Source organism: Lagenorhynchus albirostris, chromosome 5, assembly GCF_949774975.1.
Source record: "Lagenorhynchus albirostris chromosome 5, mLagAlb1.1, whole genome shotgun sequence".
NCBI classification, from domain to species: Eukaryota; Metazoa; Chordata; class Mammalia; order Artiodactyla; family Delphinidae; genus Lagenorhynchus; species Lagenorhynchus albirostris.
The window spans coordinates 87,062,514-87,075,363 of record NC_083099.1 but is presented as its reverse complement, the minus strand read 5'-3'; the positions used below and the strand labels follow the sequence as shown (position 1 = coordinate 87,075,363).

Sequence of the window (12,850 nt, the reverse complement as noted above, 5' to 3'; positions counted from 1 at the left end):
CTGCAGAGTTAGGAGTCACATTGAATGACCTCCCTCTAGATGGACCATTATGGGTAAACCTCAAATGTGATTTTGAGTGAAAAAAAAGCAAGTCAGAGAAGATTATGTAGAATATGGTATGTTTTATTTGAATAAAAATGTGCATTAAATTTATGTATAGTTATGATTACACAGGGGAGTGTTAGGTTTATAAAAACATGCATGGAAAGGATACATGCCAGCTTCAGGACAGTGGTTAGTAGTGGGGAGGGAGGGAGGAAAAACAGAATAGTGTGTAGGAATAGCTTTAGCTGTGCTGGGTTTCTTCACCTAAAGGGCTCAACTAAATATGGTAAAATGTGAGGGCATGAAGCCTGGGTAGTTGGGAACACAGATGTCATTATTTTTTATGGTTGCAGCACTTCATGGATAAAATAAGAACTCCGAATCTTTGCCATTGTTCCCCCCTTGGTCCCATTATCCAGAAACAGCGTGGCTGTTTCTCCTTGGAGTGAAGCTCTGGAGAAAGGAGAGAAGAGGCCCTAGTTCGGTTATAAACGGGGCCCTGAGCGGCCTGTTTTGCAGTCTTCCTAGCCCCGCGGGGGTTCCCTCCTTCCCATGGTGCTTCGGGTCTGTGTGGGCTCAGGCTGCCGACCAGTAAGGCCACAGGTCTCAGCGCAACATACGACATGTTGAAAATCCCAGCCTGGTCACTTGATCCTTACAAATGAGATCCCTTGAAATGAATGCTAACTTGAATTTTGGTTGGTGAGGGGCCCACCCCTTCCTGTTTCTTCATCCAGAGCCTCTAGGTAAGTTAATTCCTCCCTAGAGTTGGATCTCCTTTGCTTAGGAGTAGTTTTGCTTTGTCAGGTGATATGCAGCGTGACCTGGCAGTAATGTGTGTGGTTGTTAATTTGGCCCTGTTTGTTTTAGCTCACAGATGTGTACAGTTCATCACCAGCTCTGAGCCGTTACTTTACTTCAGTTGAAATCATAGACTTCAGGTAAGAATGTGGAGCATTATGTGCTGGTGTCTCTCTGGAAATCGACACTCATTGCTAGTTACCAAAAAGGACTTCCCTAATCCGAAAGCACGGAGGGGACCAGCGGAAGATAGAACCATAGTGTCAGTGCCGGGAGGGTCTTTGGAGGCCAACTAGCTCAATGCCCTTATTTTACGAAGGAAAAAAATGAAACCCAGATAAATTATATGACTCAACACAGTAACAGGGAATAGAGCAAAAGCCCAGACAAACCATTTCTGTTTCCCAGCAGATGCTCGAATAAGCTAAGAGTAGAAATAGAAATAGATCTCAGATAGTGCTGGATTATGTACTGGCTTTTGCTTTTGAGGAACACAAGTCATATACAAGTTCATGCTCCTTGTATAATATTAAAAAATAAAGATACATGCTACCAGCAAAGTACACATCCCGCCTTCCCCTTCCCCACTACCCCTGGACAGTTCCTGTGCCAATCAATTCCGCAGTGAATTCCAGTCCCTTCTACAAAATGAACAACAATCACTGGTCTGTGTGATTTCTTCTGTGCATGTATTTACCATATATACTTTGTGTATTATATATGTGTAACATATACGCACGCATATGTATTGTTTCCTTTCCTCCTGATCTCTTATGTTTTTATATATGTCTATAGACACTTAGGTAAAAGTGTGTATGTATGTAGAAGAGTCATTTGATTATTCTTTTATATTGTTAGGACAAGATTTACAAGGCAAAGCTTTATTACCTGCTGTGCCTAAGATAGCCCTGGAATGTGACCATCAAAGGCAATTTTACATTGAGGTTCCTCCACTCAAACCATAAATTTCCCAAACCTGGGAGGGGAAGCACCAGTGCGCAGTGGGGTAAAACCAAAGGGATTTGGAGTCTGAAAACACAGTGGCAGGTTGCCTTGTCAACAGCACTATTCCTCCTTCTTTATGGACCGCCAGTGTGCATGCTACCTTATGGTGACACTTTTGACCTAGCCTATTTTATTCATAAATTACTGGTATTAAAACGCCAATAGAAAAGGGAGAAATGCATAATCAGACCCAACTTTCCTCTTAGTGCGCTTGCCCTAACTTACAATTCAAAGACAGGTGAGTGAGGAAGGATATTCAGAGCGTAAAGGGTCTTACCAAGAATCCAGCCCATATTACGGGTCTAGAGGAGGTGGGATTGCATAATGGGTTGGGGTAAACACTGAGAAAACCCATCAGAAAACTGAGTAAAACAAAATCTGAAGAGTAATGTGAGAGAATCTATTTTTAAAAGTTATTTGAAAGAAAAACCTAGGGGTTTTAGGATTTTCGGATAAAGAAATTCTGCTGGGAAACATTTTTGTTTCATTTTTTAAAGTCCAGACAGAGTTTCAACAGTGTCGAACTGAGAAACAAACGCATTGCCTCCAAAGCCTGCGCATCAGTCCGAGTATTGGTGTATGTGACCTCTGGCCACAAGAGGGAGCTCTTTGCCAGTCGTTGGCAGGGACAGTGTTCTGATTCACTCCTGGGACTGGCTTGTCTGCAAAACTTGCCCTTGTGTAAAATAGATAGCTAGTGGGAAGCAGCCGCATAGCACAAGGAGATCAGCTCTGTGCTTTGTGACCACCTAGAGGGGTGGGATAGGGAGGGTGGGAGGGAGGGACATGCAAGAGGGAAGAGATATGGGAATATATGTATATGTATAACTGATTCACTTTGTTATAAAGCAGAAACTAACACACCATTGTAAAGCAATTACACTCCAATAAAGATGTTAAAAAAAAAAAAAAAACAACCCAAACTTGCCCTTGGGTGAGGGTCTCAGATGTGGCCACTCTTAAATATTTTATTGCTGGCTCTTAATCTGGACCTTTTTAAAAAATCTAGGCCTTCTTGAACCAAAGGATATCTGTTGAGAAATCTAAATGTTAAGGTAGCATTTAACAAGCTGTATAGACTGTTGATTAGCTGAGGATAGCCTCATGATTATTTTTATTTTAGAAATGGGAAAGTATGTTCTAAGAAGATGAAAACTCCCTTTCCTTAGGTCCCCTTACTGAGAGTTGCAAAACCTTAGGAAGTGGAAATGGGACAGAAAATGTTTCTCACTTTGGGGACAAACCAGGGAGGTATGATCTGCTGCTGGTACCCAGGGTCATCTGTGAGAGATTAGGAGTCTGCATCCAGCCGATGGCAGGGAGCTTTGGGCCCTACCTTGAACATTTTATAGGTTAAGTAATGAACTAGTTAAACTGAGTAGCTCTGACACACACTTGTTGGGGCAGGGAGAGGCTGTGGTGTGAGAACAGGGGAAAAAAAGGGGTTCCCTGGCCTGCCTCAGGGGTAAAGCCTGGTGTTGGGCAGCTCTTGGAGCCTCGTTGACAATAGCCGAGTCAGTATCTCCCCTGCATGGCCTCTCCTGGCGGACTCCAAGGGGATGGGTTCTAGGTGGAAGGAGGAGGTTAGGACCACCTCAACTTTGTGTGATGAATGCATTGATGAGGGGGCTTCTAGGGCAGTACACTCTTTGCCTTTTTGTCCTGGGAGGGAATGCAGAACTAAAAAGATGTTTCTCCTAAAATCAGTTTCATGAGTTGCAGTGTGATTCCGTTGATTTTTTTTTTTTTTTTTTTTTTTTAGCAGTACGCGGGCCTCTCACTGTTGTGGCCTCTCCCGTTGCGGAGCACAGGCTCCAGACACGCAGGCTCAGCGGCCGTGGCTCACGGGCCCGGCCGCTCCGCGGCATGTGGGATCTTCTCGGACCAGGGCACGAACCCATGTCCCCTGCATCGGCAGTCGGACTCCCAACCACTGCGCCACCAGGGAAGCCCTCTGTTGCTATTTTTAACTGTCTCTGTTTGGTTTGCCTTTCAGTGGTGAAAACGCCACAATAACCTACCACCTGCACTTTGGGTTTCCGTCAGAAGACCACAACTTTATGAAGTATGTGATGAGTGAAGAGTTGGTGCTGGGCGTTTTGCAGCAGGATTTCCATGATCAGAACGTGTCCGGTTGTGAGACTCTGGGGCTTGACCCAGCGTCCCTCTGGTTCTCTGGTAAGTCGAGCACATCAGAAGGCAGAGCTGTGATGATAAACAAGTGAACCAGACAGGGCAGATGGCTCGATTTGCTTTCTGAGCAGGTGATGTTCCACGCTCCGTGGAGGTCACCCAGTCCCTGCCCTCTGTGAGCAGACAGAGCAACTGGAAAAAATGTTACGGAAACAACTAAACTATAAACATGAGGGTTGCTATGTGTTTCCTTGCTGTGGTTCACCCACCTTCTAAGCCCCATATCCCACATCAGAATATCATTAGAAACTCATGGAAACACTGTGGTCTCACAAGAGAAGCAAGTGCTGAAGAGTTTGAAGTAAACAATATAGTTAAATTGTTGAAAGATGACCTCAGTATGGGGAATCTATCTCTTTTTCTATTGAAGGCCACTGAGTCCATTAAGACAGGGGTCCCCAACCCCCCGGGCTGTGGACCGGTACCGGTCCGTGGCCTGTTAGGAGGCGGGCCGCGTAGTAGGAGGTGAGCGACGGGCGAGCGAGTGAAGCTTCATCTGCCACCCCCAGCTCTCCCCCTCGCTCCCCATCGCTCTCATTACCGCCTGAAACACCCCCCGACTTTTCCACCCCCAGTCTGTGGAAAAGTCGTCTTCTGTGAAACCGGTCCCTGGTGCCAAAAAGTTGGGGACTGCTGCATTAAGATATTAATAGAGGGACATAAAAAGACAAGTTCGTCTCTTTCCATAGAAGATTGTAATACATTTACTCATCTACTTTTAAAACTAAGAAAAGGATGGGGAAATGGATATGTTTTTTAACAAGCATAGAAGATACCCGACTTGTCAGAATCTGAGAATGTTGTACAAAACCTGCCAGAAAGGAAGGTGGAAAGGTGAGATGACCACCAGCCTTCGAGACCTCCTTCCCTCACGTGTGTCTGCACTGAGCTTTGGCCTTACTTCCCATTCTTCTTCTCATTTCCCACTTCTGATTCCTCACTTGGAGAAGTTTTAGCTCTTGTTTAATGCCAACAGTCTTGGATGGTTTTTCAGCCATAACCCATCAGAAACACTGCACATCAGCAGTGGTAAATACTAGTGGAAAGAATGAAAAAGGTGAACGAGAAGGAGGTGTGGTGAGTGGCAGGCACGGGGCCAGCAGCCGAGGGTCAGGAGAGTGCAACAGATTATAAAGCGCACGCGTTACCACACGCTGTGAGAAGAGGCGTTTATTGTGATGACGCTTGATTCTTGGGAACGGAAAGTGGAAGTGGACTGATCTCGGCCTGGGAAGGCAGAGAGTTTTATAAAGCAGTTCTTAAAGCTCTCTTTTTCCCAAATGAATAAAAGGAATGACTTTCAGAGGGCCAACTTATAGCTCACTGGGAAAGTCACATAAATGAATAGTTTCTTCACGGAGCATCTAAATAAATGAAGTGTGTCTCTGGGCCAGGCAGATAACATACTGTGTGGAGTGAAGAGGTTCTGCCCCCTGTACAGGAATTTTAGAAAGAAAGAAGGGGGTGAGGGAGAGGGAGAGAAGGAAGGAAGGAAGGAAGGACCTTTCAGCCCACTCCTGTGCATGGCAGAGAGAGGGGAGGCCCACCCTGCCTGCTGTGTGGTGACTGACCTTGACTTCCTGAGCCTCCTCTTTGAAGCTGTGGTCCCCAGCACTTTCTAAATGAAGACCATGGGGTGGGAGGAGGGTGAGGCAAGGTTGAGGAGGATTATGAGGCCGGCAGGTCCATGTTATGAGGGCAGGTGGCTTATGAGGTCTGACAGAAGACCTGGAACTGAACCTCAGACTCTGCATCAGGGATGCAGGCCTGAGCGACACTGTTTCTGCTCCTCAGGAGACGGTACTCTTTCTCTCAGGCATTTTTCCTGGGGATGGGGATTTCTGTGACCCCCCCCCCCAAACCCACCTTGCAGATCATGAGCAGTGTTTGATATTTTCAGGAGTATGAGTATCAGTCCCTTCTCAAATAGAAGGGTAGACAGTGACCATTTGGGAAGCGAGGAAGGAAGAAGAGAGATGCAGAGAAGGCAGGGAGGCAGAGGAAGGGGCAGCTCAGAACCAAGTCCAGAGGGAGGGAAGAGAGGGGTGTGAGGCCTTTGGGAGGGACCAGTGAGGCCCGGGGGTACCGACGCCAGCTCCCTGTGTTTGTAGGCACGGTGGGCTTGGCGAGGTATCCCCCCACTCCTGTCAGGAGCTGGGCAGGCACCGTCCCACAAAGATGATATTCTGATTCTTCACAGAGAAAAGTTGTTTTTTTTTTTTTTTTAAAGAAGATGTTGGGGTAGGAGTTTATTAATTAATTTATTTATTTTTGCTGTGTTGGGTCTTCGTTTCTGTGCGAGGGCTTTCTCTAGTTGTGGCAAGCAGGGGCCACTCTTCATTGCGGTGCACGGGCCTCTTCACTATCGCGGCCTCTCTTGTTGCGGAGCACAGGCTCCAGACGCGCAGGCTCAGTAGTTGTGGCTCACGGGCCTAGTTGCTCTGCGGCATGTGGGATCCTCCCAGACCAGGGCTCGAACCCGTGTCCCCTGCATTAGCAGGCAGATTTTCAACCACTGTGCCACCAGGGAAGCCCATAAGTGAATTTTTAAATTTATATTTTCTTACAACTTTATTGAGAGATAATTAACCAATAGCACTGTGTTAGTTTAAGGGGTACAGCATAATGACTTGACACACGTATTAGGAGATGACTGCTGTGATAAGTGTAGTTAACAGCCATCATCATCACCTCGTATAGTTACAAAAGTTTCTTTTCCCTCATTACGAGAACTTTGGGGATCTGCTCTCTTAGCAGCTTTCAAAGGTACCGTGCAGCAGTGTTAGTGATAGTCACCATGCTGTACACTGCATCCCCAGGACTGATTTATGTTGTAATAATAGGAAGTTTGTGCCTTTTGACCACCTTCATCCAATTCCCCCTCCTCCACACCCCACCCCTGGCAACCACCAATCTGATCTCTTTTTCTGTGAATTTGTTTTTTTAAGATTCCACATATAAATGAGATCCTGCAGTATCTGTCTTTCTCTGTCTGACTTATTTCACTTGGCACAATGTCCTCAAGGTTAAGGGAATTTTTTTATTGGATCACTGCCCCCACCTCCCTTCTACCTTTGAACTTCTTCACCGAGTGGAGGGAGGGGTCCAGAGACAAGGAGGGGAAATCTGTTTTACAATGTAAAACAGCTGTATGAGTTATTTTGGACGTGGGGTAAGTTATTTTGTCATGTTTTCTGACATGTGAAGGCGTTAACCAGTAGACTGAGTAAGGAACAAAAGCAAAAACTGATTCATGTGAGAGAGAAGAGGAAAAAGCTCTAGGCAATGAGAAGAGTGAATCTCGTTTGCACAGATTTGGGGTAAATGGATGGGCTGGCTGCTGGCAGAGAGGCCAGTGTATGCATTCTGCCCTTGAAAGGACTGCCTGGGGTGTCAAGGGAAAACATTTAGGTTGTTGGTAGATTCCCCGGGAAACAGAGTTTAACCAAAGAGCCCTGCTTCTCAGCCAGGACAGTTTTGCCCGCTCCGAGGTATTTGGCAAAGTCCAGAGACGTTTTAGTTGTCACAATTGGGGGTGTTGGTGGGAAACTAGCATCTAGTGGGAAGAGGCCAGAAGGATTTTTCTAAACCTCTTACAATGCACAGGACAGCTCCTGATGGCAAAGAAATCCCCAACATCAACGGCCAGAACCCTGCTGTGGCGCACGTGGGTCCCCTGTGTCCTGTCCCGAGTCGTTGCCTGGGTACCTCTGCTTTAGTCAGGCCAGCTGTGCGCCATTTCCCTCATCAGAATGTCTCATTGAATATTGCGCTGTATTAAAAATGAAAATTTAGAGGTATTTTTATGGTTAGATTATGCAAAAAGACTGTTAAAATGTCCTCTGCATCCGAAGGGCCTCGTCAAAATGTTATTTATCATGAATTATACCGAAGCAAATACGCAAACAATGTCATTTGCCTTTTGAAAGGAGTTCAGAGCTGTGTGCCTTTGCGTGCATGCGTGCGTGTGTTTGCGCACGCGTGCCTCTGTGTGCGTGCGTGCGCATGTGTGCGCCTCTGCATGTGTGCCTCTGCGTGTGTGTGCACATGTGCACGTGCATGCGTGTGTGTGTGTGTTGCCTGAAGAGTAAACCTCCTCTGTTAGGAATTTACAGATATTCCACTTTTACATTAGAGTTTATAATCAAACCCAATGAAATAAAATAAAAACATCAATGTTTAGAATAACCATGCTTTTTAAAAAATGGTGACTTTGCATTTTCTTTTCAGAATGAAGCGGTCGAGGTCGATCTGTGTCTGAAAGCAGCACTCCACTGAACTCTGGGATGAGGAGAATTCATTCCGTTTTACAGAAGAGATCCTGTGAATTAACGTAGAAGGACGCACAGTGACTACAGGGCTGGAGACGGCCCTTTTTCTCCTGATTCTGCAGAGTCTGGCACTACGTCCAGCAAAACAGCACCCAGGGCTGCCCCAGCTGGGTCCACATGGGGCGGGGTGACCAGGCGGCGGGTGGACCTGCAGGGCCAGGTCGCTGCTGTTCTTGAAGCACTCTCTGCCTCCACCCACACGTGGACACACTCTCTTCAGGGTAAGGGTGGCCTTTGAGGCAGGATCCCGCCAGCCTGAGCCCCTGGCGAGAGAACGGGGAGAGGCGAGGTGAGGGAGAGCTGAGCCAATCGCTCCCTGAAATCCTCCGTCCCACCCCGATGTCTGATCTACCTCCAAGCAAGGCTGTGAGGAAAAGGCAGGCATCTCACCAGATGTAAGCAGCATCGTCTGTGTCTCCTTCCATAGCCGCATATCTCAGCAAACTAGCCTTGGCACTCCATGCAATGTTATGTAGAGCTACAGAAATGAGGTGTGTGTTTCTTATTTCCCTTCTGTGTATAGTTCCTGCGACTGCTGAACACCTCTTATGGAAACACGGGTCCATGTTAGTTTGGAACACACGACTCTCATTTTGGATAGTTTCTCCATTTATATTTTCATCAACTTTCATCAGAGAATCATTAATACTGCTTACCATCTGCTCTAGGTAGTACATGTTGGTTTTTGTTGTCCAGAGTCACTAGCCTTCCTGTAGGATTCAGTGTCTTCAGGCACTGATTGTGTATCTTATTGAAGATAGTTGTGAAACAGGAAGAACCACGCTCGGAAATAAACTGCTGGAAGTTCAACGTCAGATCCTTTTGGAGGGGTGAGGGTGGAGTGAACAAGAGTGACTCTATTGGTCGTCTACGGATATAGAATTACCTGTCACGAGGGAACAAAGTGTCTTGTTAGGAAAATGGCTTTGCTGGAAATTTCCAGGAGAGTTTTGTGGTCATGTAATGAGAGTTTCTCAGCCTCAGTTAAATTGGCCCTGGGTGGACAGTCAGGCTGGGGGCAGCTGCGTTCCGGGATGTGTTGGAGTGCGAGTCTCAGGCTAGATTTGCCTGGGGCTCTTTATGACCCCGGACTCTGCATAATGTGAATGTGCTTTGTTATTTAACTAAAAGATAGCATTTATCGTGAGTCGGTGTTTCATTTTGAGGATAGTTCCTCCAACTAGTGAAACAGGTGAATTTCCCTTCTTCCTCTTATTTTATATGTCAAACGTAAACCTGCATGTTTGTACTTTTAAGAAAATAATGAAGAACTTTATTTTTGCCTCCGCATTGCCACGTTGACCTTTGCTGCGTAGGGGTTGACTCTCCAGGGCCAGGATTTGGGTTGGCATGTTCTCACAGTAAATGGTATTGGAAGTGACCTTTTCATTTCCCCAAGGGCAGCTTCCCCTTCTGAGTGAATAAGATTGAACTGGGCTGGCCTGTGTCTTCCTCTCCCTGTTCCTGTTGCCTGGGGAGCAGGGGAGCCATCTCTCCTCTCCACTCCCCCCCCTCCCCGGGGCCCCTCAGGCAGGACCAGGTGTCTGAAGAGCCTGGGGCTGGAAGGAAGGGCTGTTTCCTGTCTGGAGGCAGGACCGGGTTTGGTTCTGATCTTCCCTTCTCTTTTGGAAACCACCAAGGTGCAGGCACCTTGTCTTGGGTTCTGACCACTTGAAAGTCATAGAGAGGATTTTCCGTTAGTTTTGACTCTTCTGCCCAAATGTGTGGAAAGAACTGAACTTTGTGACTAAAGCATTTTGAGGTGTTTGGGGGGAAAATGGCACCTATATACTGTTGTGCTATAGGGGATGAATTGATTGGCCATCACACATCTTCATGACGAGCATAATGAAGGTACATAAGAAGGTTTCAACAAATATCTGTGGTATCACTGAAAGGCTTTTTTTGTTTGTTTTGTTTTGTTCTGTTTTGTTTTGTTTTTTTGGCCACGCGGCTTGTGGGATCCTAGTTCCCCGACCAGGATCTAACCCAGGCCCTCGGCAGTGGAAGAGCAGAGTCTCAACCACTGGACCATCAGGGAAGTCCCTCACTGAAGGATTTGAGGAAAAAAAACTGGTCTTTTCTGGGAGTCACTGAGGTACAGGCAGAAAGGATACAGCCAGATCAGTGGAACCTGCCCCTCCTCCCATTACTGACAAAAATTCTAGCCACGTGTCCTATTCTTTTCTCCCTTTCAATTTAACTTAGTTCTGCAGATTTTTTAATGATCTGTGTTGCAAAAGGCTATAGAATATTCCAATGAAGAAGAGGATGATAAAGAAAAAAGCCACTGGTTTTATTAGGGAGTCAGGCTCTGCACAGATGAAACAGGAAACAGCAGGAAAAAATAGGTGTTAAAAATAAATAAAGACAAACTGCAGGGCTGCGTGATGGTCAGAGAAAAGGGTGAAAAGTATAGTTTAATTGGAGAAGGCTTTGCCTAGGAAGTAGGACTGGCGCTGAACCTTGAAGCAATGGTGGGATTTGAATAAACAGATTTGCTTTCCTTTACACATGTTTGTGTCTTAGGATGAGCTGCATGTTTTCTCCTTTCCCCTTTAGATGTGGACTCTAGACATGGATTCTGCCCTATTCAGAGTCTGATTAGTGGTGAGAAAAATGGGAGAAATCTCTCTGCTCCCATTACTGTTTCATTGTTTTAAAATAAGCTAATTCACACTATTACTGCATTGCTAGCAACAATCTTTCCTTTATGATTAAAGTTCATTATCCTCTTAGTAACAGAAGGCAGCCCTCTCATCTTATAGTTAGGAAACCAGAGTCTGGAGAGGTGGAAGGACCAGCCCAGAATTCCACAGTGTTGGGGAGCAAAGTCCAGTCTGGTGGGCAACCACACATGATCAATGGCCTCCAACTGGTGGGCACCCCAGGATCATGCTCAGTTCAGGCTGGGCTACCATCTGGGAATCCATGAGGAGCACAGGTGGTGAGGGGGAAGGGGTGGGTTGAGAGCTGTGATTATCAGACTGTACAAGACTCTCTGGGGTGATAATGACCACTCAACGCTTCACCCAGTGCCTCGCAAAGGAACCCTCTGTTAGGAAAGGGGGAGAGACTTACACAGATCCATTTAACTGTTGACAGAACCGAGGCACACTCAGATCAAGTGGTTTTCTGAACTCAGTAGGTTGGCTTGGAAAAGAACAGAGTCAGATAAATGTAAACAGAATCTCCTTTTTCTCGGAAGGCTCCTGTGGAATCTTGGGGACTCAACTTTCCTGTTCTACCTATACCTTTCCATTCCTGAGCATATTGGAAGCATCTGTCACCCAAGGTGGTCTTAAAAACGTGAGGATTTGAATTTATTTGTTGTCAACGGTAGGATTTCCTGACCCATCTTTGTCTTTTTCTTGTACCTCTCTTCTGTTCTATGTAAGAATTTATTCACAGACTAAGATTATTTATAGCTACTAGTATGAACTCAAAGCGGAAACCACAAAGCCTGCAGATACTGCATAAAATATGCCTCTGTGAACTTAGGCTATGTATAGTTTTAAGATCAACATCAGGGAGGGGAATTTTCTGATTATATATGTGACTTAAGGGACCAATTTAAATCCTCAGTCTCTTATCAAGAACAGAAATTCTTTAACTTAGGGGTTGCATCCCCAACCCCTTGAAATTGTATACAGATATTTGTGTGTGTGTGTGTGTGTGTGTATGAATGTATATTTTCTGTAAAGAGGGTACCCTGCTTTCATCAGAAATCCTGAAATCTATGGAAAATAGATCAGCATTATATACAGCCCTAGTAGGTATTTCAAAGCACTCCCAAAGGGTTCTCCCGCTCAAAAATAATTCCCTTTCAGAATCCCTCTAAATTTCATTATAAGAACAATTTTCTTTGTTTAAGCATTTATACTTAATGTGTTCCCTAGAAAACATATTTGGGACACGTAATTCTTTCATGGGGTAAGACTCAAACAACTACAACTTATCATGTTGTACTAAGAATATTTAAACCAATCAACTTCCACAGTGGTCCAACGTCCAAGTGAAAAATCCCAGTGTAAACCCCTGCAATTTTGTGTTTCTGCCTCTCTGGAAGACTGCCAGGTGGCCCTGCATTACCAGGCCCATCAGCACATGTTTTTCTATAGACATCATAAAGAGTTTTATATCCCTTTATTCTTTGATATCATTTGTTCAGAATCTGTAACAGATGATGTACGTACATTGAATATAATCCTCCTGCTTATGGGTGATGGAACTGAGCCTCCAATCTACCTGCTCAAGTTCTCAGAGGGAGGAAGAACAGGAATCAGGATTCGAATCATTGATTATCTGACTCCAGTATCCGCATTCTTTGCCCTAAGCCATGTTACGTCTTGTACTGTATTCCCTGCTATCATGCATGTCTCCTTTTGAACTTGAGTGAATCCTGGCCAAAGGTCAAAGTTAGGATTCCATGTGGAAGGATTTTGCTAAAAATAGGAAGTTAGTGGAGTATAAGA

The 12,850-nt window shown here is 45.5% G+C and overlaps 1 protein-coding gene across 1 annotated transcript in view; it reads left to right on the top strand.

Moving 5' to 3' along the window:
• C5H3orf52 (chromosome 5 C3orf52 homolog) overlaps positions 1-8,669 on the top strand; it is a 29,062-nt gene extending 20,393 nt beyond the window's left edge. Inside the window, exons 4-6 of the mRNA XM_060149346.1 lie at positions 916-986; positions 3,848-4,029; positions 8,275-8,669. Of these exons, the coding sequence (XP_060005329.1) occupies positions 916-986; positions 3,848-4,029; positions 8,275-8,279 (258 nt within the window). The 3' untranslated portion in view covers positions 8,280-8,669. The remainder of the gene's footprint in view (positions 1-915; positions 987-3,847; positions 4,030-8,274) is intronic.
• The last annotated feature ends 4,181 nt before the right edge of the window (positions 8,670-12,850 follow it).